A 25,666-nucleotide genomic window follows, 5' to 3' on the forward strand; every position below is an offset into this window, starting at 1 on the left:
AAAAAAACAAACATATGTGAATAAAAACGAAGTACCATATGGGTCTAAAACTATTAGATGCCGATATCGGATAATACGTGGATTGAGGGATTATTCCTAACCGTCACCTCGCTCTGTTCCCATGTGGAGACAGATGAGAATAAAAAGTTTCATACGTCCCACCTTTTGCGACAAAGGGACGCCTGGAACTTATTTTATTTAATAACGGTTCCATCTGTCACCATTGGTGACAGTGGAACTAAAAGGTTGTACAGATAAAATATTTTATTCTTGCGTGGGGACAAAGCGGGGTGACGGTTGGGAATAATCGGAATTAAACTGTTTTTAACTCGTTTCTTATGTTCGACGAAAGTTTAAGCGGTGTAAAATGTATAACAGATACATACTAAGCTAATGTACAATTATGAACCACGAAAATGTGTTCACTATAATAAAACTACGTCACCTTTTGCTGATACTAAGTCGTGATAGTTTACTCACCCGTAAGCGATAGCGATATCCTCGTACAAGTCGCAGGCGTGTATGACGTCATGGCGAGTGGGCGGCACGCGCACGCGCAGCTCGGCCTGCGACACTGTCGTGGTCAGGCACATGCGGGACAGTAGACTGGCCAAACTGGACTCGTCCTCACTAGACAGTAGAAACCTCGTGTAAGCTCTCGTTGGAAGGCAAAAATCGTAATGAGGAAGTTTAGATGGATGGATTGTTAGAATGTATATCCAGAATGGCTTAACGGATCTCGATGAAATTTAACACAGATGTACAACACAGCCTGGAAGAACACAAGGTATTTTGTTTTAAATTGCGCGTTTACTGAGTCGCGGGCAAAAGCTATGTTTAAATTATAGGACAACAATTTTCTTTGATGCTATTAACTTGTAATTTTTGCTTTTTATCTTTGCTATTGACTTTCTAGAACGACGATTTTTTTTTAATTAATTCACCCCTAAATTAAATATCGAGTAATTTAAAACCTAATTGAAAACAACCTATAGCTAAAGTTTAGAGCATTTTATTTTAAAAAATATGCTGTGATTGAAATCTTACCAATATTATAAATGCGAAAGTTTAGATGGATGGATGTTTGTTAGAGTTTGTAGCATAAACAGCTGGATGGATTACGATCAAATTTTGCATACATGTAGAGGATAGCCTGGAAGAACACTAGGCTTTTCACTTTTAATTCCAGAGTGTTTGCACAGTCAGTGTTTACATTAATATAGATATAAAGAGTGTCTTACTTGATGCCGATATATCTGTTAGCGGTGTCGATATTGATGGTCTCCTCCCTGTACTGCAGCTCGGGGTAGAGTCGGTAGGAGCCGTCTGGTGCATACACCTTGCAGCGCTGTACCTGGTGCTGCGGCCTGCAGTGCTCCGAGAACATGCACACTATCGTGTCCAGTACTACTATCGCCTGAAATCGATTCAATAGAAAAATTATTATCAAAATTTTCGAAAAATTTGATTATTACTATAAAAGTGTTTACAATATTTTTAGCATTAGCTTAGTGTAAAGCTTCACATTTAATTTAATGTATATTTTAACATATTAAACTAGTTTTCAATTCAATTGGTTTTTTTTTGACATGTACATGCGATTTATCTTTACTTCTATACTAAATACTGTATACTAATATAAAAACTACTTTGTGGCGTAGGATGTCAGCAATTACAGCATATTTTTGAATAGTACTTTCTTTACTAAAAAGCACTAGACTTACGACACTCTTTAAGCTATATATTTTCACGCTATTAAACTTAGGGAATAAATAAATAGGAAAACACCTTCATGTGGGAAAGAGACCATAATATACAAGCTGCCAACATTAAGGAAGCAAGGTTGTCATTTATGCATTTGATTTGTGACATTTGTGAAATGTAAACAAAAAAATAATGTTATTATAATTTCATGCGAAAAAAGTCGCATGGGAACAGCTAGTAATCCAATAAACTGTACTTTTTTTTAAGATTATTACAATTATTGTTGATGATGTAAATAATTATTGAAGATGATTTTTTTTTCTATTTTGCATTTTTCAAAATTAAATAATTTTCCACTAGTTTCTGAGTGTTTTTTAAAAAGCATAAAAGAAGGATTTTTTTGTTACCTTCGTAAGATCCGTCGCAGTACATTCAATGAAAACATTCTTAGTGTCCAAAGTGATCTTGGAATGATCACTGTTGATGATCGGTGGCATTGACAGCACAACACCATTCCTGTCTTTGATTATTGGGTAGACAGGACTATCCTTTATTATGCCTAAGTACTGCTTCAGTTGCGGATGACTCTGAAAACATGTAAATAGACAACATTTTAATATTTATGAAATTTTAAGCATACAAGAAAATTAGTCAACAAATGTTTATTATTCACATAGTTCATTCAAGTTTTTTTCAGGTTAATGTAATGTTTAAGCTAGTTGTTCACTCTAAATCTGATAAGTTTTTACAAAAATTGGCAACATTTTTTAAAGTGTAACCGAATTGGAAATAGCGAAGCTACCGCTGCCCAGACATATGCAATTGCACATGCGTTTTCTATTCTCAATCGGTATAGAAGGGTATATACAGAAAGAAGATCTTTTCTTATGCATCCCGTTTTAAATTGACTTCCCTTCCCTTCCTTGTCCTATAAGATAAGACTTGGAAAGGAAGACTAATATCAAGCTACCAGCACTCTTATCGAACTGTACGCTAAATGTTTCCACTTACACACAAAACATGCCTGTTTGTGTGTGGGATCAGATATTGTCACTGGCTTCTATCACCCTGAAAAATTAATTCATGTAAAAATAATTAAAAAGGCTCAAGTTTTATACTTACAGAATACAACTCCATAAGTTCCGTAGCTGTTGTTTCTTTCTGTTGATTGAGTGCTTTGAATTTAATCTCACTAGGTGGTAACGCGTCATACACGAAAGGTCCCTGAATAGTGTCCAGGTCGTGGGTTCCGATCGCAACTAGAGTTCTCTTACGACATATATTTTGATGTAATTTATCCTGGAATTATACAGAATATTATCATTAAATAAAATAATAAGACAGAGAAAAAATATACATTTGGTCTCTACTTTTATCACATACTGGTTGTTGCTTGTGACCTCATCCACGTGTAATTAAATAAAATGGTAAAAATATTTCCTATATTCGGTCATAACATAACTGTTTAATGGTGCAAGAACTTTTATGATTGGTCCAGTCTTTTTGAGTTATTTCAATGCATAAAGAAATCTAAAAATACAAATCTTTCCTCTTTATAATATTGGTATGATGTTTGCTATTTATTTAGTTTAATAATAAAACTTATTTATAAGCATGTTTGAGGTCTTTTAAAATCCCTCTTTAATTATAACATAGTTGCCAAGGATATTTGTAAAGAATCTTTTTTTAAATTGATTTTGTCACATAAAGTATTTACATGTAACTAAAAAACATTATGTAGGTCCATCATATGCATGTAAAATAACTATAAATCATAGTTTACCTGCAAATCTATGAAGCTTTCATAACTTTCCTTTGTGAATGTAATTCCTCGTAAGATGGCAGCCACAGCATATGGTCTGATTTGTGCTGTTGCCGGTGTTAAATGCAATGAATAGCAGTCTTCATATTTCCTGAACTTATATTGCGGTGGAGATTTCCTGAAATTAACAAACAATACATTTTGATAGAATTGATATAAATGATTCCAAATATGAAGCTAATAATGCCTGTCTATTAGAATATTATAAAGAGGAAAGATTTGTATTTATATATGTATTAAAATAACTTAAAAACTACTAGACGGATTTAAAAAATAATTTTACTAAACTAAACTTTGTAATTTGTTTTTAATTCCACATTGATGAAGTCACAGGCAAAGGCTAGTAATTTTTAATTTAGTTTCATACTCAGAATTACACTATTGTTAATTAAGCAGAATCTTAGTGCTTAAATCTCATAGAAGGTTGGACATTAAGTGTTTTGTGACCATTTATTACTCTGAGATTGACAGTGAACATTGAGTAAGAATATACAAATAAAAATAGCTGAACATACTTTCCTTGGAAGACTAATATACCATTGACTAATCCTTCCAGACATAACAAGTCATATCTATTGGCAGGGATGTCAATACGGTACAGAATGTCTTCAGAGACATCCGCTGCTGCCTGCTGGTCGCCTTGCTCTTTGATCAACATCTGTTTTTCTGTTGTCTGAAAAAAATTACATTTCATAATCAGATTTAATATTGATTAATAATGATAAGTGTTATATCTCTAAAGAGTATTAAGAAGAGTTTATTTTTGTTGATTGGGATAATATTGTATGTAATATAATAGTAGGCAAAATACTTACAACTTCATCTAATTCCAATCCAAATTCAAAGCATAATTGTTCAAATTCCTCATCAGCTGAAATAAAAAATGGAATAAATAAAGTTTATTAATAACATAAATGATTACTTTCAAATATCCATACTGATATAAACTTAAATTATAGAACTTACTGTAAGTATGTCCAAGAGCTTTGAATAAACTATCTCGTTTCACTGATATGGTCGGCATGTTGAGCCTAGTGAGGTCTAATATAACTCAATGTTTGTTGAAATAAGTAGAATTCACTTTTCAGTCAGGATTTGCACTAAAACTTATCTTTAGGATTAAGTAGAGGTTAGAAAAATGACGTATATTGAAAGTGACATTTGACAAGACAACAATCTTTGTGCATAAGCATATTTTTATTAAAAAATAAGGGTAACATTATAAAAATCGATATCTGTTTAACATCGCAAATTAAATTGAATTTGGTTCTACGATCGATCATTAAACAATACAGAAAATAGAGAGGGTTCGTCGTGTTGTGTTTCTCAGGTATGTAGTAACATCATTTAGTAACATTTATTTTGAAGGGCGATATTAAAGTAAGAGACCAGACGACCATGTAGCACATACGTTTTAAATGTATCCGTAATTTACAGGTATTGTTAATATGGCCGTCCGTCTATATTTTAAAGGACGTCAATTGTGGAAATATATAACAGTACTAAACTACAATATTTTAAGTACAGAATCTTTTATTAAAAAGAAAATTCTTTTATTACAAAATATCCTAGTCATTGAGAAAAATTCAAGTTAAAATTTCATCGGGTCAATTCATAGTAATCAAATTTCAAAATAAAATGTTTAGTTAGAAGCTGCGAAGTCGAATATAATTTGGTAGTTAGATAAACTTAATCTCTCTGTCTCTCTTCCTAGCCCGTATCCCATATGGTAGTGGCGTCAGCTTTCTTTTCAATCTCCTCAACTTCGTTCTATCTAAGACATCCTGATCCGAAACTTGGCACTCGCATATGTCTCTTAGCACATCTTTCCACTTTTTTGGGTCTGCCCTCTTTGACCGGGAAGGGAAAGATGCAGTGCCAAATTACCAATATAATTCGGAGGCCTTCTCACATGCCCATACTGACGCAGCCTACTCTTCTGCATCTTGTCGGCTATGTCGCGTACTCCATGGCTGTCTCGCACGTACTCGTTGCGGATTGTTGGTTACGCCTCACATCTGAATCAGCATCTTCATTTCAGCAACTTGAACGGTAATGACCTTCTTTTGAGTGATGGCCGATGTGTCGCTGCAATTCAACAGAACTGATCTTATCATCGTCTTATAGACCGAACCCTTGAGTTACACACTTACATATGAGTAATATAAATCAGGTAGGTAGCCGCCATCAACAACTAAAACGTAATAAATAAGTGAACTGGAGGCTATACAGTTATTTTATTTTCCACAAGCACGTATTAATGAGCACGACCAAGCAATGAAATCGAGCAATCGGAAAAAATCGGAATCGGAACGTGAAGAGGGTAACACTACTTTAGCTGGTCACGTGATTCGTAGTCTGGGTTTTGCAAACGGTGAGTGGAGTGCCTTGTCATCAGTCCTTTAAGTTTTTGGATGATTTTCTTTGGAATTCTTACTCTAAGTGAGTAATTTCTCAAGAAAAGATCATTTAATAGCATGTCTTTGTTTTTCGATAGTGTTTAGTTGTGTTTGTGATGTGTGCTTTCGTATGACGAAATTGTACCTTGTTCCGTGACTAGTGATATGACGCCATTTTCTTCGTGAATGCCAATTATCGAAGTTCTTCAATATTTTCTTTGTTTCTATTTAACATTACTGCAGCAATCTACAAACGGATTGCACCGAAGGAGCGATTCATGTAAATTTTGGCATTATTTGTTGTAAATGTCCTGTAGCTATTAGTCACTAGTTCTACACACTTTAATAACTCTGCTCATAAGACCTGACACTATCATCGTATATCATCTCATTAGAGCCATGTTGCACTTGCTTGCTAACAATCGTTGTATATATTTTAATTAATATCTCATACTAACATTTTACACTAAGTTTCACAATAATTTAGACATTACGTTACTGGTTGTTACGAACGTGGGACTAAAAACTTTCTGTAACTTTTTTTTTGCTAGTGTTCCGTTGTAGTTAAGTGGAAAAATACTAATAGTCATGTATATTTAAATACTTGAAATGTTTTTATATAACCTCAAAAATGGTGCTTTGTAAAATTCTTTTACTTCCTGGTAGTTAATTTATTATTTTAACAAAGGAACTAAATGTGAGGAGTTGTTTCTTTGCCTCTGTTTTAACATAGTCTCAAACTAGTTTTTGAACAAAAAACATTTTTGTTTAAAACTATTTTGATTTTGAGGACTATTCCATACCAGTATGTTCAAGTATTTTTTACTCAATTCTGATTGTTATATTCCATAGTAAAGGCTTAAATGTTACCAAACTTCTCAAATGAAATTCATATTAGAAATTTGCATTTTTTCTTTAAGTAATAAATTTCATCTACCCACATTTATGTCATTATTTCTCTGTATACTACTTGCAAAATAAAGTTGCTTAATAAAAGACTAACATATTTCATTAACACATAAGCAGCAGTGTGCTTTATTTTATTTGCAGTGTCTTTTTGATCATAATTATACTAATTGATCTATTTATATTCATACATACAGCTGTAAATACATATTACACAAGCCCACTTATTTAAAACATTCAAATGTTCTAAATTGTGTGTTACTAACAAAACATTTGTAAATGTTACATGCTTATTATTCATTTATTTCAAAACTTTTTGACCTAATTTGTAGATTCTTTAAGCAGCAGTACCTGTAATTGATTTTTATTTTGTCTGTGGGTGTACATACAACAAATATAACAGCACATGCAGAAAAGTTACATTTAAAAGTAGCAGAAACTTTGCCATTTCGTAAAATGTAATCAATTTAATAATATCCAATCTTGATCAAGTTAGATGCATAAGAATTAAAATGAAGTCTGTATAAACCTTTTTTTATAGTGTGAAAATGTAAAACTCTTGATATAAAGTTTGAAGAACTTTTACATCCACTTTTTTAAAAAGGTATACTATGTTACTTGTGTAATATGCTAAAACTTGGTATGTCTAGCTAAAAAAAAATATTTTTTGTATATTTGCTTTCACATCCCTTACAAGATATTAATTATTTTTATGCAGTTTATATTTTGGCTCAAAAATATAATAAATTCATATGATGTGTAGTGGTTTGATATGGTCACATGATAAATGCATCTTTGTTCTCAATACAAAGTGGCTGAAATGGAAACAAAGCAATTGTTTGATTGTGCTACTAATGTGTAAATATTTGAAGTGGCTTTTTGTTCCTTTATGTACATTGCTGTATCTGATGCCAAAGGAAACTGGCTGAACAAAGATATTTTTGGGTTCTTGTTTGCCTCTTATTATAATCTTTGTTTTGTCTTGTCTATTGAGGCTATACAAGATAGTAACATTGACACAACAAGAATAGCTAAAAGAGTAAAAAATTTAAAATGCACATAATTTATTTTTTCTACAAATAATCTTATTACTAGAAATTATCACAAACCACAACAGATAATATTAAAAATTAATGCATTTTGTTAACATGAATAAAATAAATGAGATTTTACCAACCATACCAGTAGTCTTTGGTTTTGTTTGGCCAATTTATATGAAATAAAAACTGTCAGTTAATGACTATAAAGATGATAATCTGATTTTCAACATTACATTTTCTAATAAAATACATTTACATCCAATTTCTCTAAACCATAAATATATAACAATTACATAACAAACCACTACATTACATGATTTCTATGTAAAGTAACATTTGTATGCACATGATGAATTTAGCTAATGATTCGTTTTACTTAACATAATTTATGTTACAGGTGGTGTAACCATTCATTGTGATGCCGTTGGATGCTGACCTCAACTGCACAGACGTGGTGTCGCCTGGTTGTGAGCTGAAGGGCCTGCGCACTTGGAAAGACATTTGTCTAGTACGGAATAAACTTTCCCAACAGCAGGTAAGATTTTTCAATATATTATATCAATTGAAAAGATGGAGACAGTCACATCTTATGGAATCTTTTTTAATGTGACACTTTTTGTTGCATAAGTTGAAATATCCATGTTCCCTTATAAAGTTGTTTAGTTTAGTGTTACAGTTAAATTGGTACTCACTTTAAAGTTACCGCACAAATAATCAGTAAATGTTTATGCAATTATGTTAGTTTGAGTGAAACTATACCACCCTTGTATCATATTTAGGATGTGAAATCAATACATTTTAAATTTTCTCATATACTGCAAAGAATAGTTTTGTGTAATTATTAACTTGTTTAATATTACAAATATTTATAACTAAATAATCTTTTTAATAGTGTAGCTGTTTTCTTTTTACTAATCTAATGAAAAAGAATCTGCGGCATTTATGTAGTATTTGTTACGTACATGTGATACTTCAGAAAGGTGATTCAATGATAATTGTAATATCATAGTTTGTGTCCAGTTCTATTTACATCAGTAACTTAAGTTGTTCCTTGCAATAGTAATTGATACATCGTCCTACACTTCCTTATATGTTTTATGTTTATTTATTTATTACAATAAATAATTGCTATAACAATGAAAATATTGTGAAAATAATGTAAAAATTTTAGTTGCATAAAAGCTATATTGTTTTAAATGTATAATATTTAAAAGAGAATGTTTAAAGTTTATAAAAGTAAGTAGTGAGTCTGCCTTTCACTTTTTTTACTCTTTAGAGCTGTTGGTTCTTTATCAAGAGGTTGGCCCACTTTTTAATTGTATCAAAGATGTGTTTTAATCAGGTGACCATGTAAGTTTAGATTTCTTGTAGATGAATATACAAGAATTTTATAAATTGTCTTTCTTTAACAATGTAACAAATACAAATATAGATCATACTCACAGATAAATTACCTTTTTGATGGTGAAAGAATGTTTGAAATCAGCCCAGTAGTTATTGAGTTATTTCAATACATACAAAAATACAAATCTTTCCTCTTTATAATATTAGTATAGATTTAGAAACAACATATATATTTTTCTTTAAATAATTTGGTCTGTCTGATTGGTAAATAATAATAATTGTATCAAAGTTAGAACAAATCCGGAAGTTTGGAAACCCTAGGCGCTGTCCGCGCACCCATACCAGTGCGTCCTTCGTGGTCCAAAGCACAGCTGCGATCACTTTGTCTGCCACATGGCAACCACCTAGTCGCCTAGCTGTGGTAATCTGGTTACCGGTTTCATTATTAAATAGCTTCCCCCCGCGAAACATATTGGCACGCAAATCAAAATTAGGATGTCAGAAATTAAAATTATTATTTTGCTGCTTTGAGACAGAAATTCTTATTTGAACTAACGGCAGAACTTAAATATGATTATGTACGTTTTTGTAGTTATGGCATGTTTCTCGACAACCATAGTTATGTTGGCCGATCCCCTTCGTAGCAACAGATTTATAGGTGGCGACGCTCCCAGCCAACTATCTTGGCGGCTTGCGCGCTGTTCTGCCGGCCAGGGCCACGTGATTTGTGAGAATGTACTGCGTCTCACTAAGCGTTCCCACGTGTTACTGTTTCATTGACCTTGTTTTAATTTTTGTGATGTTGCATAGGGACGAGTGGTTTGATAGAATTTGTTTGTTTTAAACGATCCAAGTGTTGTTCGGTATTGTGAATGTGTGCGCGAGTGCGTGGTGTGCACGAGATGAATGCAGCGGTGTGCGTGGCCTCGGGGTCAGCGCCCCGGCCCAGGACTAATTTGGGGGAGATCGACGACTCGCGCCGACGGCTTTGTCTGCGTCCGTCGCCTTCGTTGCACCGGCCCGCGTTCTTATAGCTTTGTTTATATTGTATTTGCGATTTCAAACTTCTACGCGTTTATTCGTTTGGTAAACAAGGCCATAAAGCTCTTAAACGATAAAATAAAAATCAACAACCCATACTAACGTTTCATTGGGTAGAACAAGTATTTCTTGGCACGAAGAATCAATCATTAGTACGATTGAAGCTAATTTTATTAACGGCGATAGGCCGCGGCGTCGACTCTAATAACGAATAAAAATTTCTCGTTATCATACACATCATACTGCATTATTTATATATGTACTTTAAATTAAATTAACACGTACAATTTCATGTAAATAACACTTTTTCGAATCGTTAGGTTTTACCATTTTACAGTTTTTTTTTTCATTTGTATTACTCGTGCTGTTTCTATAAAACTTTAATTCGAAATTTCACTGCAATTAATGACGTCAGTGCACGGAATCGCGATCGTGTTTAAAAAATTGGTGATTCACTTACTCCTGCGTGACTCATCAATTTCACTATAGTTTTGAAACAAGGAGCAGCACAATTAATGCGCAGTAGAGCGACTATGTATAGCGGTGGTAGTGATATGAGGCCTGCTATCGAGGTGGTTCTCTGGGCATGTGTTTATCAGCTAGCGGCCAGCGGTTTGTTTGTATTGGTGAGTGCGTGCGTGTGAATAAATACAATGACGCGAATTGGTGGCGCGCCGCGGCCGCTCGCCTCACCTCGCTCAGTAGACTACGGAACGTCGCGCGAGACGGAGCTCCAAAGAGGCCGTCGTCCGTTTTACAAAGTTCTCTCGCTCCAGTAATTGCAACTAATACAACTTATCATTTAGATAACAGTGCCTATTAGTGCTCCACTCCTTTGTCGATTAATCGTGCGCGTGTTAAACATCGAGTATAAGTTCCGACGTGGCCATGAGATCACGTTCTCGTCTGAAGGTAATGCTTTGTGGCGGAGTGTGCGTGTGTTTCTGTGCGTCTGCCTCGCGGGATGGTCGGAGGCTGTGCCAGCTAGACGAGGATGTCTGAAGGCCGTCGATCCGACCTTGGTGTCAGAAGGTCGTTGCCCTCACGTGTCACGAACTGCAAAGCAATTTGTATCGTTCGACTGTTTTTGTCAACCGAGATATGAATATCGATATTCGAGTTTTTTTTCTTATAAATCGGAAAAAATCTATTTTGTCAAAGTTATTCAATTGATTATTATTGTATACTTTAGTCAATTACTATCAAAACACTAGAATAAAATATGCTGTAAGTACAGAATACAAACGTAAAATAAATTAGAAACATATCAGTATTCAATTAATTTCTGTTACGTGGGTTATGATTTCCGGATTCTTGGCAGATGTAATTCATCTAATAGGATTTTTAATGATTACTAGTTCCTAAACCTTATTGTTATTCGTATGGTAATAAAGTACAACGTTATAGAAGTTTCAGAGTTTCTCGTTAGTTGTTAATGAATGGAATATTTTAATAGAGCATCGCACATTACGTAGATAAAATCAAAAAGGTACAATTATAAGTTATCTAATAGGTTTAAGTGAACCCCCAGGCTTATACTACTATATCTCCCTAAATCTCGTATTTCCTTCATGATTATCTATTTCATAAATTCTTGTGTTGTCGTATGCATATTAAGTTGTTTCAAGTAATTACCGATGATTTATTTTCTTTGACAGATCAATTGAAATAATGGTTTTCATTTGTTTTATATTGAGTTTCCTCTTAATAGAGATCTGTATCAAAATACCTTTTAGAGATATATGTAAAGTTGGTACATATATCGCGACGGTATTTTGCAAAGGCGTTGATTGTTTCGCTAGTATGTTTGAACGCTCTATTGTGTTAATCGCTTGCTCCGAAAGAGAGAGCGATATGCGAGCGCGTACAGCTGCGCGTGCGATCAGCTGACGTCGCGGCGGCCATCTTGCGGTGCGCCGCGCTGCACGCCGTCACCGCTGACGACGTCTTCCTCCTAATGCTAATGTCATTGTCCTTCCCTTAAACGACTCGCTTTGTTGATCGACCCTGTTGATTCATGATCGCCTCTCGGAACAAACACTTCCACGTTGCGATACTTCACGGAAGCATCGGATGTGAGACCCTGGCTCTGCTATTTTTGGTCTGTGACGTTTCCGCCGCAGACTTATGTTGTTAATATAGGTACTACGCTGAATCGCGTTTGTTAGTTTTTTTATGTCGACGTCTTGGAAGAGGGTAATTTTGTTGACCTTGTTTCGCTGTTTTGGAATTTACTCGTTTTTGTTTGATAACAATTTAATGTTATGTTCACAAACTCTGTTGATATATGTATTCTAACAATAATTCCACTTGTATCTATAAACTGTTAGGAGCAGTCTATTTAAAAGTTCCGACAATAAGTCGGGCTCATGGTAACTTCCGGCAATTTAGTAGTTCACCATTTAAAGACTGAATGTCAAGTTTATTACTTCAAGTACCATCGAGAAATGTATTCAATTGTTACGACACTGTGTAAGCTGGTTTATATAGGGAACAGAGAATTGAACCTTGTGACTTTTGGTAGGATTTATTGGATGTAGGTGCACGATTTTCGTGTTACCGTTACAATTACCGTTGGGTGGGCGGCTCGCCGGACTTCGTATCTTGTCTCGGCAGTTTAAACTCAATCAATTGAACGCGTCATATCAAATTCGGACTAGTTGCCTGCCCTATATACCTGACCTCAATACGGGACGTAGTGCTAAATTTAAAAAGTTAGTCTTTATTTAACTTCTGCAGTAACTTTTAATTATCTGTGAAGTGTGCCGAATAAATTAAACATTAGATAAATCCTTCTAATTTTGCCTTTGAAAATATTGCTATGCAAACATTGTTATTTAGTTAAATAAGTCGATGTATTCGTGGGTGATCGTCTTTAAGTTTGAGGTAGTTGTTTTTTGTTCGAGTCAAAACGGATTAAGAAAAAATATGTCCGAGCACACATGTCTCCCGGCCTCCCCTACTGAGCTACTTTTTATAAAACCGATTTTTTTATTGTGGGTAACGTTTATTTTTTATTTGTCATTATTGCATAACAAAACGTAAAGATCAATGTCGCATTCATCCAATGCTAGATAGGAAAGCCTATCATTATATATATTTCCTTGCTTTAGTGTAGTTAGTGGAATAGTTATTCTATTGAGACAGTCTGCGATGATAACGTATCAAGAACCTATTGGTGTAATGACTTGAAACATTCAAAGGTCACCTTATGTAGCGTACTCAGTACACCAATATTTGTTCGCTTATGGCTTGGATTACCAAAGATATACTTGGCAAGACCTCAACCGAGGTAATTTTTGTGTTATAATTGTCAAAATATTTTGAAATTCAAGTTGTTCATTTCATCATTTAACTCAGTTCTTATAGGACAGGTGCGAACAGAATTATATGTCCATTGTCTTGTTGGTAATGAGTTAGTTTTTCTTAAGTTACAAAGGGGCTATCTCCAGCAGAGCACATGAATAAACACAGTGGTATAATAGTAAGGCGCAGGGCAGGGCGAAGCGGGTCGAGCGCGGATTGCGTAGCTCATGCTGTATGTGGGTCAGCGGGGCGCCGCATACAGGCCGAGCCGCCCGGCCCCGCACACCGCCGCGCCTCCTCGCGTTAGAACTCTGCTCCATCTCATTGTTTACTCTAGACCGTTGTCAATGGACACTCTTTGTTTGCTTATTAATTCTTCAAGAGTCGATTGTATTGTGACGTCATTCAAATTTGCATTATAATGCCGTATTGGTCGGATCCAGTCGCAGTAATGTCACCAAAGTTAGACATTGAATTGTAGTTCTTGTCTATTGCAGCTAATATTCGGTTTGAATATTGTAAACATTTATCTTCTGCAATGTTTTCTCTACTCGGTATGTGTAATGTTAGGTGTAACTAGGTTTGTCCACTAATTCGGAAGGTTTACCGTCTAATATAATCTTGTCTCCTGATATCCTGCTGTCAAGACTCGTTCAGATATCGTACGACGTCTTTCTGTACGTCCATTCAATGAACAAAAACTCATTGTTATAAGCGTGCAGTTTAAATTTGTCCATCCAATGGACAATCGCTTTACACAGTTTTGTTATAACAATATTATAACGCAGCTTCATAAATACTGCTGTTAAATTATACCTCGTTGGTTTCCTTTTGGTAAAATCATATATCAACAGCTCATCTTAGTTTGTTTCTTGACTAAGTATTCGTTCATAGATATTTATTATGCATTCGACTTACATAACATAAATGGCAATGAAGGTCACGAAACAAGCACAAGATGTTCCTTCAAACTAGATATATCATTATAGATTTGTTGTGGGGTACAACGTCGTTTAAAAACTATACGCTTTGGTGATGTATTGATGTTTCAAGTGTGAGTGAGCGTCACGTTTCCGACTAATCGAATGTTCTCCTTGGCACACATGCCGACCGCGAGCCGATACTGCGCGCCTATCTTTGAATTTGTTCACAGCAATATGCAACACGCAGTGTAGTTTTTGTTTTAATTTTAAGCCAAGATATTTGTAATTGACATATGTAAGTGATGCCTGAGACAACTATCTGACTATATATCTAGTTTCCGACACAATTCTTATTAACTCTTGTCTTGTGGATGTCAAATGTAATTTATCACCCATATATTATTTACTACTTTTTGTCCGCGATTTCGTCTCTGTAAAATTAAAGAAAATTTTGTACGTAGCCTGTGTCCTTTCAGGCTATGCTCTATATGTATGCCAGTTTTCATCGAGATCGTCGAGCTGTTTTGTAGATAGTAGATACCTTCTAACAAATATTCGTCCATCTAAATTTTCGCATTTATAATACTAATATTATAATAATTTTACCTTAAAGCAGATTGCATACTATTCGAATACAATTGTTATCAGTAACGACGCAATTCCTAATATCTATATATTGGGTCGCAATATGAAGTTGTTTGTAATGTTTGTTATTCAGATTATAGTCTTCCAGGTTCTGTCATTCTAGTTAGCTCGCAATAAACATAACCTCCTTAAACGTAAGTTACAGTTATCTTGCTTCAAGCGGGGAGAATATTTGTGACAATTCATTTGCAAGATTAAAGAGTACGATGTGGATGATCAAATAATATGTAGGCACGCATATTTCTCGTGAATCATTATAATTTATTTGCTTCTCTTCTGGCAACATTATCAGTGTTTGCGCTTGTGTTTATCCTTTGAAATTTCGAGTCATGACATTGTGATAAGATGATAGCATCACCCTTTGCCGCACTTGCAATATTTGATGAATTTTATGTTAGCAAAATAATGAATAAATAAAAACATTTTGATTAGTGTTAAGTAGATCGATTTGCATAAGACATTTTAAATACACCGTGAGTTTCCATTGACGACTAACATGTACAAAAACATAGTGTTGTCTATTGGAAACGTTTATTGCGTTGCCAAAAGTGTGTAACAACCCTGACCTAAATGTTCAAACTTTTCATACAATGCGATAAAATTATTTTTTTATTTTGTCATGATTGTAGTTGATAACTATTTCGGTGGTTATAGATATTTTGGCTTGTTAGTTTTTATACAAATTATTGTTGTAAAAGAATACATGATACGTTAGTTCATTCAAGGAATGAACCGAATCGAATGACACCTCAATCCTCAAAATAGGCCAATTCGTTTAGGCGGTTAGGTAGCACGAGATAATAATAGAACGGATATAAATCTATATTAGTTATTAACCCGTTGTAAGTCAGTTATTGTTGGCTACAGCTGCGAATTTTTGCCTTAATGCCACATTCGGAGGCACAAATTACCACTTAGTAAGATTTAGTACTAAAATCAACGCTATAGTTCACTTTTCGACAAGTTAAGCGCTTTAAGTGCGGTATAACTTAAAAGTTTAAAATGTGCAGATAATGTGTGTAAGGCGATGCATTAATAGCGGCAACATATGTAACTGGACTTTGACCTGCGTGGAATATAAGTGGAGCGCGATGAGATCGAGCTAAGCCATGTGCTGCAGAGTCCGCAATGGCCCGCACCGGTTACCGTCTGGAGTGAATCACTAACACTACTTATACTGCGGGAATACAAAATTTATATAAATTTAATATCTGTTCTAAATTTGATGTGGTTTCTGTAATCCTGATATACGTCTTTACTCATCTGTTATAGCGTAGGGAAAATTACGTATTTCTGTTAAAAAGATAAGCAGTAATATCAGTTTGTAAAGATGAAGATCTATTGTAATTCGTTAACATTATTTATAGTGGGAAAAGCCAAGTTGTGTAGATAGATTTGAAAATCAATACCGGAAATAGAAAGTTGTGAAATACTTGGATTTATCCATATTATATATGTAGGCGCGAGTTTACATAACTTATAAACAAGTAAACACTCATCCATTATCTACACTTAACTATTATCTCACCCTGTCATTTGTGCATTACTGGTTATAATAGGTTCCCCCCAGATATCCATAAACACAACCTATCTGCGGCCATCGTTATTATACACCGTTACCAGTGACTCAATTTCTTTGTTATACTTAAACCTTTTAAAAGTTTACTTCTTAAGGTCTAATCACTTATGACGTATTAGATTGTAATGTAACGGCAACTTGGTAACTTCATTTCTTTGTCTAAAGGCTACATGTTATGCATTAAGAAGGTTCAAACACGTTCGTTCGTTTATCATCTACGATTATATTACTAATAGCAATTTTATAAGCATTTTTAAAATAAATAATCTCTGCAACTCCACAACTATAGTACACATAATCGTGGTTTTCTCGGATATTTTTTTTCTTTTAGACAAGGATTGCAAATTTGAACTGTTGGACCGATCAACTCTTCAATACGTCGAATCCGCATTTATTCGCTAACATCAATTAAGTGCGAATGCGCTGTGCATTTTGTTCACTCTTTCGTACCAAGTGTTTGCTAACGCGTGCAACGTAGTTGCAATGATTTCACTTTTACGCTATGAGAATTGTAATGCTTTAATGATTTAGGTGATTTCTACGTGCCTAGGTATGCGTACGTAAAATACGTAATACTACACAATTCATTTATATTTTTTATTATCGATACTGAAATGACGTATACGCTGATTAGCATTGATGTTAGAAATAACTTGTAGGCTAAAGGAATTACCATAGGGCTGTTTCGCATCAAATCGCACTTGTGTTCATATGCACATTAGACAAATCGAAAATGTCATTGCTTTTATGTTATTTGAATAAAAATGTTCAATGGTAATAAAACCAATTAATGATAACCTTTACTTTTTATCTTCCAACTCGTGCAAATATAGATAGACATTTCATTTTATCTATCTAGATAGTGTATTAACAACAAACTTTTAAATGTTATTAAAGCTGTTCAATTTGAATATCATTCGGACATAAATACTTTAATATTTCTGACAAATTCCATGAAATATACCGATGTTATGTAGATAGAAATATGGTATTGTCCATATTTGTACAGCAGGGTCATTGTAGTTTCGGGTGTGCGGGGCTCGAATCTGGTTGGCGTGGCGCTGGCGAGACCTTGACGCAGGCCATGCTCCGTTTAGCCGCGTTCCACTTAGACCATAGCTCTCTCTTGTTATGCAAACTTGTCGTTATGCATATTATGCTTCGCCCCTACGAAATCGAGACGCAGATCAGCTTTCTATTAACTCTTGATTATTACAACTCGTGTCGTGTCATGACCGTTTCATCTCGTTCAAATGTTATAGAACATATTGTGTAAAATCATATTGTTATACTAATATCAATTTAATTTTAAGTCAGTCTTATATTTGTACACACGTAAATAATAACGTGTGTCTCTATTTGTTCAGACATAGTTCACTAGAATAAAGGGAAGCATTTAGTTATTGTTAAAATCATCAAATGGGAATAGAATATTTTATAACTGTCTTTGCATAAATTACAGTACACAATATTTATGTCACGTGAAAATTGATCATTGGTAATTTGTGTCCTATGACTTGATTTGAAACTTAATCCTTGCACCGTTAATTTAAGTTATTTGTTTTGTTCCAGGGCCCTCCGCGTTCCTGACACAGAAAGAAGTAGTAAGACGGCAAGGGAAGCCACTGCCCGTGCGTGCAGACCCGTGCGCATACAAGGGACCGACTAAATTGCAAGGTTGAACTCCGTGCTCATTGTGCAGTTTTGTGTTAAGACAATAAAGTGCAATATACTTTTGTGCAATCGTACTGTTGTTGACTGCTCGGACAGTTTTGTTGTTGTGTTGTAACGTGAAATTATCGTGCAAATATGGAGAGAGAATCGAATCCGATGGAGGCGCTCTGCCGCTCCGGATGTGGCTTCTACGGCAACCCCTCCACTGACGGCCTCTGCTCAGTCTGCTTTAAGGTAAAAATATTATTTAACTCGTATTGACCTTAGTCAACAATTTAAAAAATAGCAAAGATTTAAAAAATAAATAGCAATAGAATAATAATTAGTAAATTCATAACTTGTTTGCTGCATCTAATGAGATATTCATGTAGAGCGAATACAGATCTGTAGATACCAGTTTGTTGATTTTTTATCGAACATCTAAAGGTGACTAGTATTTTTTTATATTTTTATTTTTTAAACCAAATATCTCGACTTTGTTCGTTGTAATTTTCTTAGTAAATGCATTTGCACAATAGTTATAACAACTACACGCTTAATTAATGTAAAATAATGTTACGAAATGTTAGTATTCGAGATTGATCGCGGCAAAGCTAAAATAATAATTATTGTGGTTGGTAACCTTCGTCTAGGAACACGTATGGTCGTTACGTTGATTTTTATTTTTTAATAAAATGCTCGTGCATTGAATGCGCTATGTGGAAATATTTAATGACTCTCCGAGACACGCTCGGGCCTGTTGACCTTCTGTAACTTACATTTGACTTTGAATTGGAGCGATGATGTGCGTGAAGATTCTGAACTTTAGAAACTGTCATAAGCAGTATTCGTGAATCGAGTAGTTAAGGAATCCCTTTTCAGTCTATTTTACTCGACCGTTTAATATGGATTCTTAGAAGAAATTTCACCTATACAAACTCCCCATGTCTTATATTCTTATGAGCCTTTTGCTTAAGTAAGGGCTTTATAAGTGTCGTGTTTACTGAGACAAGTACACGCTAGCCACGAGGCGAGCAAGTATTACTTGTTATTCTTTATTAGATGTAGGAAGTCCGGACTAAGGAACTTCCTGTTATCCAAATCTAATAATGATTTGTCTCTACTAACGAAAAGTTATTATATTTTCCTATAATGAATAGTATCAATTATAGGCTTATTTAGTGGATTTTTTTCTGTTATCTCACTTTTCGCACTTCTGTTCAGTGTAACCATTTGATAATCACAATGAAATAAAGCCTAATAAAATTATATAGATGCTTGGCTTGGACCTCAACAATTGGTTGTTTGCGTGGGCTTAAAAGTTTTTCCCTTGCAGTGTTAAATGGAATGCAAGGAATAATTTAGTAACATTACAGACAACGAGTCACGAAACGTATAAAGTTTCCACTCCATACAATCTTTCAAGGTACATTGGATTACTAAATCCATGTTGGCTCGGTTGCTAAAAATGCGGTACCCATATTGCTATTGAATTAGTCAGTTGCAAGACGCTAATATTAACAATAGGGAGGTCCAGGGCAGTTAAGCCGTTTTTAAATATAAGTATTGCGGACTGTTCACATAACGTGGGAAATAAGCTAATTAAGAAGCGCATGTATTTAATGTAGAAATTTAAATTTAGCTTGTATTTGTTGTTTGCTAAGAATGTTTTTAATAGATAGGACTTGAAGAAAACGTATCAAAAGGAATTGTAACATGCATCACTTCTGCGAATCTCTTTCATGTTACTGGAAATAAATATCAGCTATTTATTGCACAATTACTCTTTGAAAGAAATTTAAAGATGAAGTCGGTTGAGTTAATACGCGGCAGGAGACCTTATAAAATTTCATGCGTATTATTTGATCAAACGAATGTGCTAAACTATACGACAAGTTCGCGAGGTTTTAAGGTTGTTGCATAATTTAATTACAAAAGTACACAACTTGGAGGTCACTGCCGGAGCCGCGACTGGCGGGAACAATGCCATGACGCTGTGCTCAAACTATTCGTTATACACGACGGATTACTAATTACTACACAATGTTAAACACAACCTCAAATACTATAAAATGAGTAATAGTATCTAATATACTATTAATAATGTGAAGTATATGACCATGTAAGCTGTAAAAAGCGGTGGAGATTGTCTGGAAAGAACTGGTTTTCTATGTTTTGATTTATAAATAATTGCTAATTTTAGCAAATAAAGATAATACCAAATAGAAAAGTTTGTGTTGTTTTAGGTTTCAATTATTGATAACCGTATATTACGCAAAAATTATCTCCTATAGTACTACCAATCTATGGAAATGAAATAAAATATCTGCACTTCAGAATAGATATAACAACATTACTGCATCACATTTAGGGAATAAACTCAATCGCTTCTAAAATCTATTTATAAATTAATACTCAAAATCTGGCAAAACAATTTTCTGCGCAATTCAATCAGAGGTACGATAGATCCACGAGGCAAATGCCCTGTATCGGCTCGTGTTTTTCTCGTAGCTTTTCAAGTGTATGCGAACAAAGTAGTCTGCGACGTGGCCAGTTTTTAGATACCTACCCAACACTGAAATAATTTTCTTACAAATGTTTTTTGTCCGACAAACTAAAGAATCGTTCTTACAATACTTTTAACTTGTTTGTATAATAAAGTTTCACTAAAAAAAATTCTAACAAAGAGGCACGCTTTAGTGATAGTTGGAACTACAAGTTAACAATGAAAAATGTATTATTTTACCATCAACTCACGTTTTTAAATGTTATTTTTTCATTTTTAGACTAAAAGTGAAAAGTAGGCTCCGTAACTCTTGACCATATAATTATTCAGCAAAAAACACTTAGTGCCTCCAACTCGACGGCGAGTTTACTTACATACGTAAAAAATTTAGCGACATGGGACGTGTTAATAATTTGTTATGAAGTGGTGACTACATTTATTAAATTTTGTTGTTGAATTTTTGTCATACCTTAAAAAAGATAGTCGAATAGTAATGGATTCCTGCAAATTGATTTCAGGAGGCATTAAAGAAGAAGCAGCAGCCGCCGGCGAGTACGCCGTCCCCGGTGGCGACGTCGTTCGTGCCCACGCCCACGCCAGCGCCAGCGCCCGCGCCTACGCCCACGCCGCTCGCGGCCGCCGCGCCCACAGTGCCCAGCCTGCCCGTACAGCCGCAGACACACACAGACGTGAGGCCGTTATACCTTTGTTATGCACCTACCAAGTTCCCTCACGTACCTCGAAAACACATTTGGAAGGAGATAATTCTGGATTCAAGTAATTTCTACCCAAGGGTCAATTGATCTGCACTTCATTGATAACATAAAATGTGTTTCGAAAATATTTATACAGCAGTATCAGATTGTTTAGCATATTTACTAACTGCGTGATGGAACTTGGTAATTCAGACGATCGTGTTCACCGTGGATATAATGGTATAACATCAGTCAATAAAATCGTTAATTTTCATTAAAAATGATTTTTAACACGTAATGTTACATTAAGCATGTTTTTAAATTTTAATTTGTATTTTAAATAATTAGGTGCATATTTTAACGCTTTTGTGAAATTAAAAATGTTTGTTCTACCATTGTTTTTGGTGCTTTTATTTTATTAACATTTTACTTATGCACGTGGCCGTTATAATTTCTTCAATTAATTGACACAAACGGCTATGGGCAAGTTATCGAGTTTCATCATTCTCCGTACGTCAGCTACATAAATGTTGTTCGTGACTTTACACGTGCAGGTAGCACGTCTCGCGAATTATTGTTGTTTTAAACACGAACCTCGAAATATGCCGCATTTATAACGATGAAAATTAATATAAGTACTAATTCTGATGTATCTAGATTCAAAACTGATGTTAGGAATTTGGATATAGTTGCATGGTGTAGTAGGTACGAACGGTTCTCAAAGATATGTGCGTTGTTACGCTATTTTATAAAGCTACCTTTTGTAGTGAAATACCACAGTTTAATGTATCTAGTTTTAGTGTATTTCTATCTGCTTTGGTTACTAATTTTCGGGAGCCTTTCTCACTATTGTTCGGACATCTCTGTTATACCAAATATTATTGCTATATTTTTGGTTTGGTTGGTTAGATGATTTTGGATGACTCATCTATATATATATACTAATATTATTATGAAGAAAGACATGTGTTTTTGGATTTTTGTATGTATTTAATTCACGTAAAAACTGCTAGGCCGATTTAAACAATTCTTTCACCATTAAAAAGGTAATTTATCTGCGAGTAACATAGCCTATATTTTTTTTAATTTATGCGGGCGAAATCGCGAGCAATAGTTAGTTTGGTATAACTTTGACCATAAATTGTTTGTGATTGCACAAACAGCTTACAATGGCGCCATGGTCAGCGTATTTCGGTTGAAGTCTCACAATGGTTGTTGATTTATGCTTTCGCAGCCTTATAAGTAATGCCCCGAATGCTATCTTGCTATAGCTATCGCACGTGAGTCACTTCTCTGTGTTGCAATTCCACTATGTCTTGGGTGTTATCATTTGCACTTTTTAAACGACTTCCCAAAACGAGGTTATACGTGAGCATGTTGTGCAATTATTGTGTTATTCAATTTAGCATTGCTTTCTTTCTAGCTTGTTATTGCAAATTAAGGAGTATTTTGTTTTAGTTTCCCCGTGATGTAAAAAAAATATTAATATTTAAGTTTAGTTTTATGAAAGTTTTGGTGCATGGAAGTAAAAATGAAGTTTATTCCATTATGTTTCTTGAAATAAACTTGTTAGCTTTTATTTTCAGGGAAATGTAACTTTGCTCTACTCGTGGTTCGTCCATGCTCTGTAATACCATGATTTTCATGATTTACAAAACATTGTTTCCACGAACCGTGAGTATACAACTACTTACGGCTAATTACAAGAACAAACTTTGTTACTATGTAAAATAAAAAATGTCTGTTATCCATAATGAACTAGCACTATTGTGTGCAATTATATTAAGTAATGAGAAATGCAGACAAGTCACGCGAAGCAAAGAATTGTGACACGCGCAGCCGTGTACCCGAAGTTGTATGAAAAGCAACACGCGCTATTGTTGTATGAAAATACTTTACCAGAAAAAAACTCTTTGCTCTCATTTTGACATTGTGACGTTTAATTTAAAAATAAATATATGTCAAGTGGACGTTATTGATATATCGAAGAAAATTTAAAAACTCGTACTTTATATAAAACTAATAATTTTACAATAAAAATCTAAATAAAAAATGAAATATGTAAGTTACCGTTGCAACTCGGTCGAATAACACGGCAAATCCGTTTGTGGACATTATGTGGTAACATTTAATACGTATTTATCGATTTAATAATTCATAATTCGGTACACAAGAAATGGTTTGGTTTTAAACGTATTTTGATTGCAGTCAACATGTCAAAACTGAGAAAATGAAACTTGAATAATGGAAAATGATCCCAGCAAGAAAGAGTCGAAAGGGAAGAGGATATTAAAGAAAGCTCTGCGTCGTAACAGTAAATCTAGTAATAACAACTCGGGAGCCGACGACACGAGCGTGTCTCGGTCTAAAAGCTTCCAGAGCAAGCGGCGCGGGGTTGAGATCAACGACCCCCTGCCTACCCCTGACGGGGCCAACGAGAAAGACAAGAAAGACGCGTTGCGAGCCAGAGCTGAACCCACTCCCGACAAAATACAGAATGATTTCGTCGAACCTCTCAAAGCAAACGATATACGAGACAAGATTAAACATTCAGCCGTCAAATTCGATAAGAAGGACGAACGTTCGTCATTGACTAGTGTCAAAAAGAACCTAAAAAGGGTTGGTCGAGAAGTGTCATTGTTTTAACATTGGATTGGAACAGGACATTGAGAGTGTTATTTAGTATTAGAAACACATTCATTTCTTTTACTTTAAACGTATTGTTTAACGCATTTGGTTGTCGATTCATTTTAACCTTTATACAATGTGATATCTCTCACTATCCTTAGTTTCCGTATTTGTCACATATTTCAAACACATATAATTTGTTTTACGTATGTTATGAATTTGTTGAATTTTTTTTATCTTTGTCATTTTTGTTACTTCTTTGTATTTGTGTATGTTGTGATTAAGGGTGAGTTTGTGTATATTTCAGAAGTTAGAAGAGGAGAGCGGGGCGGGCACGAGTGGCGCGAGCACCGGCGCTTCGGACACTGACGCCGACGACAAGGACCCCAGCAAGGACAAGAAGAAAAAGAATAGGTGCGCCGTCTGCCGCAAGAAGGTTGGACTCACAGGTAAACTGTCAATTTATTGCTGTTTTGCTGATAAGTAATAGTTCCGTTTCCCTACTTAAGAGCGGGTGCACCTTTGACTAAAAAACTGTTGTGCGGTTGTCGATTGTTTTGCAGACAATTCAACTGTTTACTTGAACAACTAAAAATCGAGTAGTGTGCGCACCTCCATACAAGCTTATCGGAATCAAAGCGAGACTAAACAGTTGTGCGATAGTTTAGTCTACGGTGTTCGCGAACTGTTAATTTATAAAAGAAATAATAGAGCGGACAATCCTAAAATTTTGATAAGTAAACGATGTAATGATGAAATAAATGAGGTGTATCCTAGATTGCAAATGTGAAATACATAATTTTCACCTGCCTTATGACTTAGTTTTTTCTGATATTTTGTATGAAATGAGTGGCATCAGTATACGACACGTCTAAACTTTATCACGATATTCTAATGTGGGCATAGCTAGTAGTTGCGCAATGAATGTGTTTATATTAATGAATTGATATCGCGTGCACTTCAAAAGGTTACATTGAAGTTGCCTGCATATTATACAATATCTGTTAGATGCATATTTATAAACTCTAATGCTTATATAAACATCCACAATCAACATGACTTACGATCTTAGACGCAGAATACTAAGGGCCTATCCCACAACGCTTGTAAATTGTCAGATAATCCAACGTATAAAATATGTTACGGAAGCACCGGATATTGGGACTTCACTAACATTACTTTTAAGCTATCTGAGCATAGGCTTATATAGATGTCCTGTCCCACTAAGGGTCCCCTTAGTCAAAGTTTTATCTATTTGTCTTACAATTACTATAAACTCAAATAAAAGCAGTACAAAAATGTATACCAAATATTGCCATAGGTATAAATTAACGTGAGTTGTTGAAAACTTTTGCGGTTTTTGTGTGAATTTTTATACCAAAATTCAACACTAACTAGTGACTAAACTATACAAGTGCGACAGTTATAAACAATGTATTTTATTGAACAAGTATTTAGATGTGGGGTTTTAATTA

The 25,666-nt window shown here is 34.7% G+C and overlaps 2 protein-coding genes across 7 annotated transcripts in view; one reads left to right on the plus strand and one right to left on the minus strand.

The window, feature by feature from the left end:
• LOC106102741 (phenylalanine--tRNA ligase beta subunit) overlaps positions 1–4,691 on the minus strand; it is a 7,422-nt gene extending 2,731 nt beyond the window's left edge. Inside the window, 8 exon segments of the mRNA XM_013282306.1 lie at positions 438–630; positions 1,242–1,417; positions 2,112–2,291; positions 2,827–3,003; positions 3,488–3,644; positions 4,042–4,199; positions 4,342–4,397; positions 4,493–4,691. Coding sequence (XP_013137760.1) covers positions 438–630; positions 1,242–1,417; positions 2,112–2,291; positions 2,827–3,003; positions 3,488–3,644; positions 4,042–4,199; positions 4,342–4,397; positions 4,493–4,550 — 1,155 coding nt within the window. The 5' untranslated portion in view covers positions 4,551–4,691.
• Positions 4,692–5,865: 1,174 nt separating this feature from the next.
• On the plus strand, positions 5,866–24,693 carry LOC106102738 (AN1-type zinc finger protein 6). 6 transcript variants are annotated; one of them, XM_013282302.1, is made up of 6 exons: positions 5,924–5,968; positions 6,169–6,205; positions 8,269–8,406; positions 18,282–18,617; positions 21,387–21,557; positions 24,499–24,693. In XM_013282302.1, the coding sequence occupies exons 4-6, from the start codon at positions 18,519–18,521 to the stop codon at positions 24,676–24,678; spliced, it is 450 nt and encodes a 149-aa protein (XP_013137756.1). In that variant the 5' UTR covers positions 5,924–5,968; positions 6,169–6,205; positions 8,269–8,406; positions 18,282–18,518; the 3' UTR covers positions 24,679–24,693. The 6 variants fall into 6 exon arrangements, with proteins under 6 accessions (XP_013137755.1, XP_013137754.1, XP_013137756.1 ...); XM_013282301.1 differs by lacking the exon at positions 6,169–6,205 and having other exon boundaries at positions 5,866–5,968; XM_013282300.1 differs by having other exon boundaries at positions 5,874–6,205.
• The last annotated feature ends 973 nt before the right edge of the window (positions 24,694–25,666 follow it).

The sequence above is a fragment of the Papilio polytes genome, unplaced genomic scaffold (assembly GCF_000836215.1).
Source record: "Papilio polytes unplaced genomic scaffold, Ppol_1.0 DF823912.1, whole genome shotgun sequence".
Taxonomy (NCBI): Eukaryota; Metazoa; Arthropoda; class Insecta; order Lepidoptera; family Papilionidae; genus Papilio; species Papilio polytes.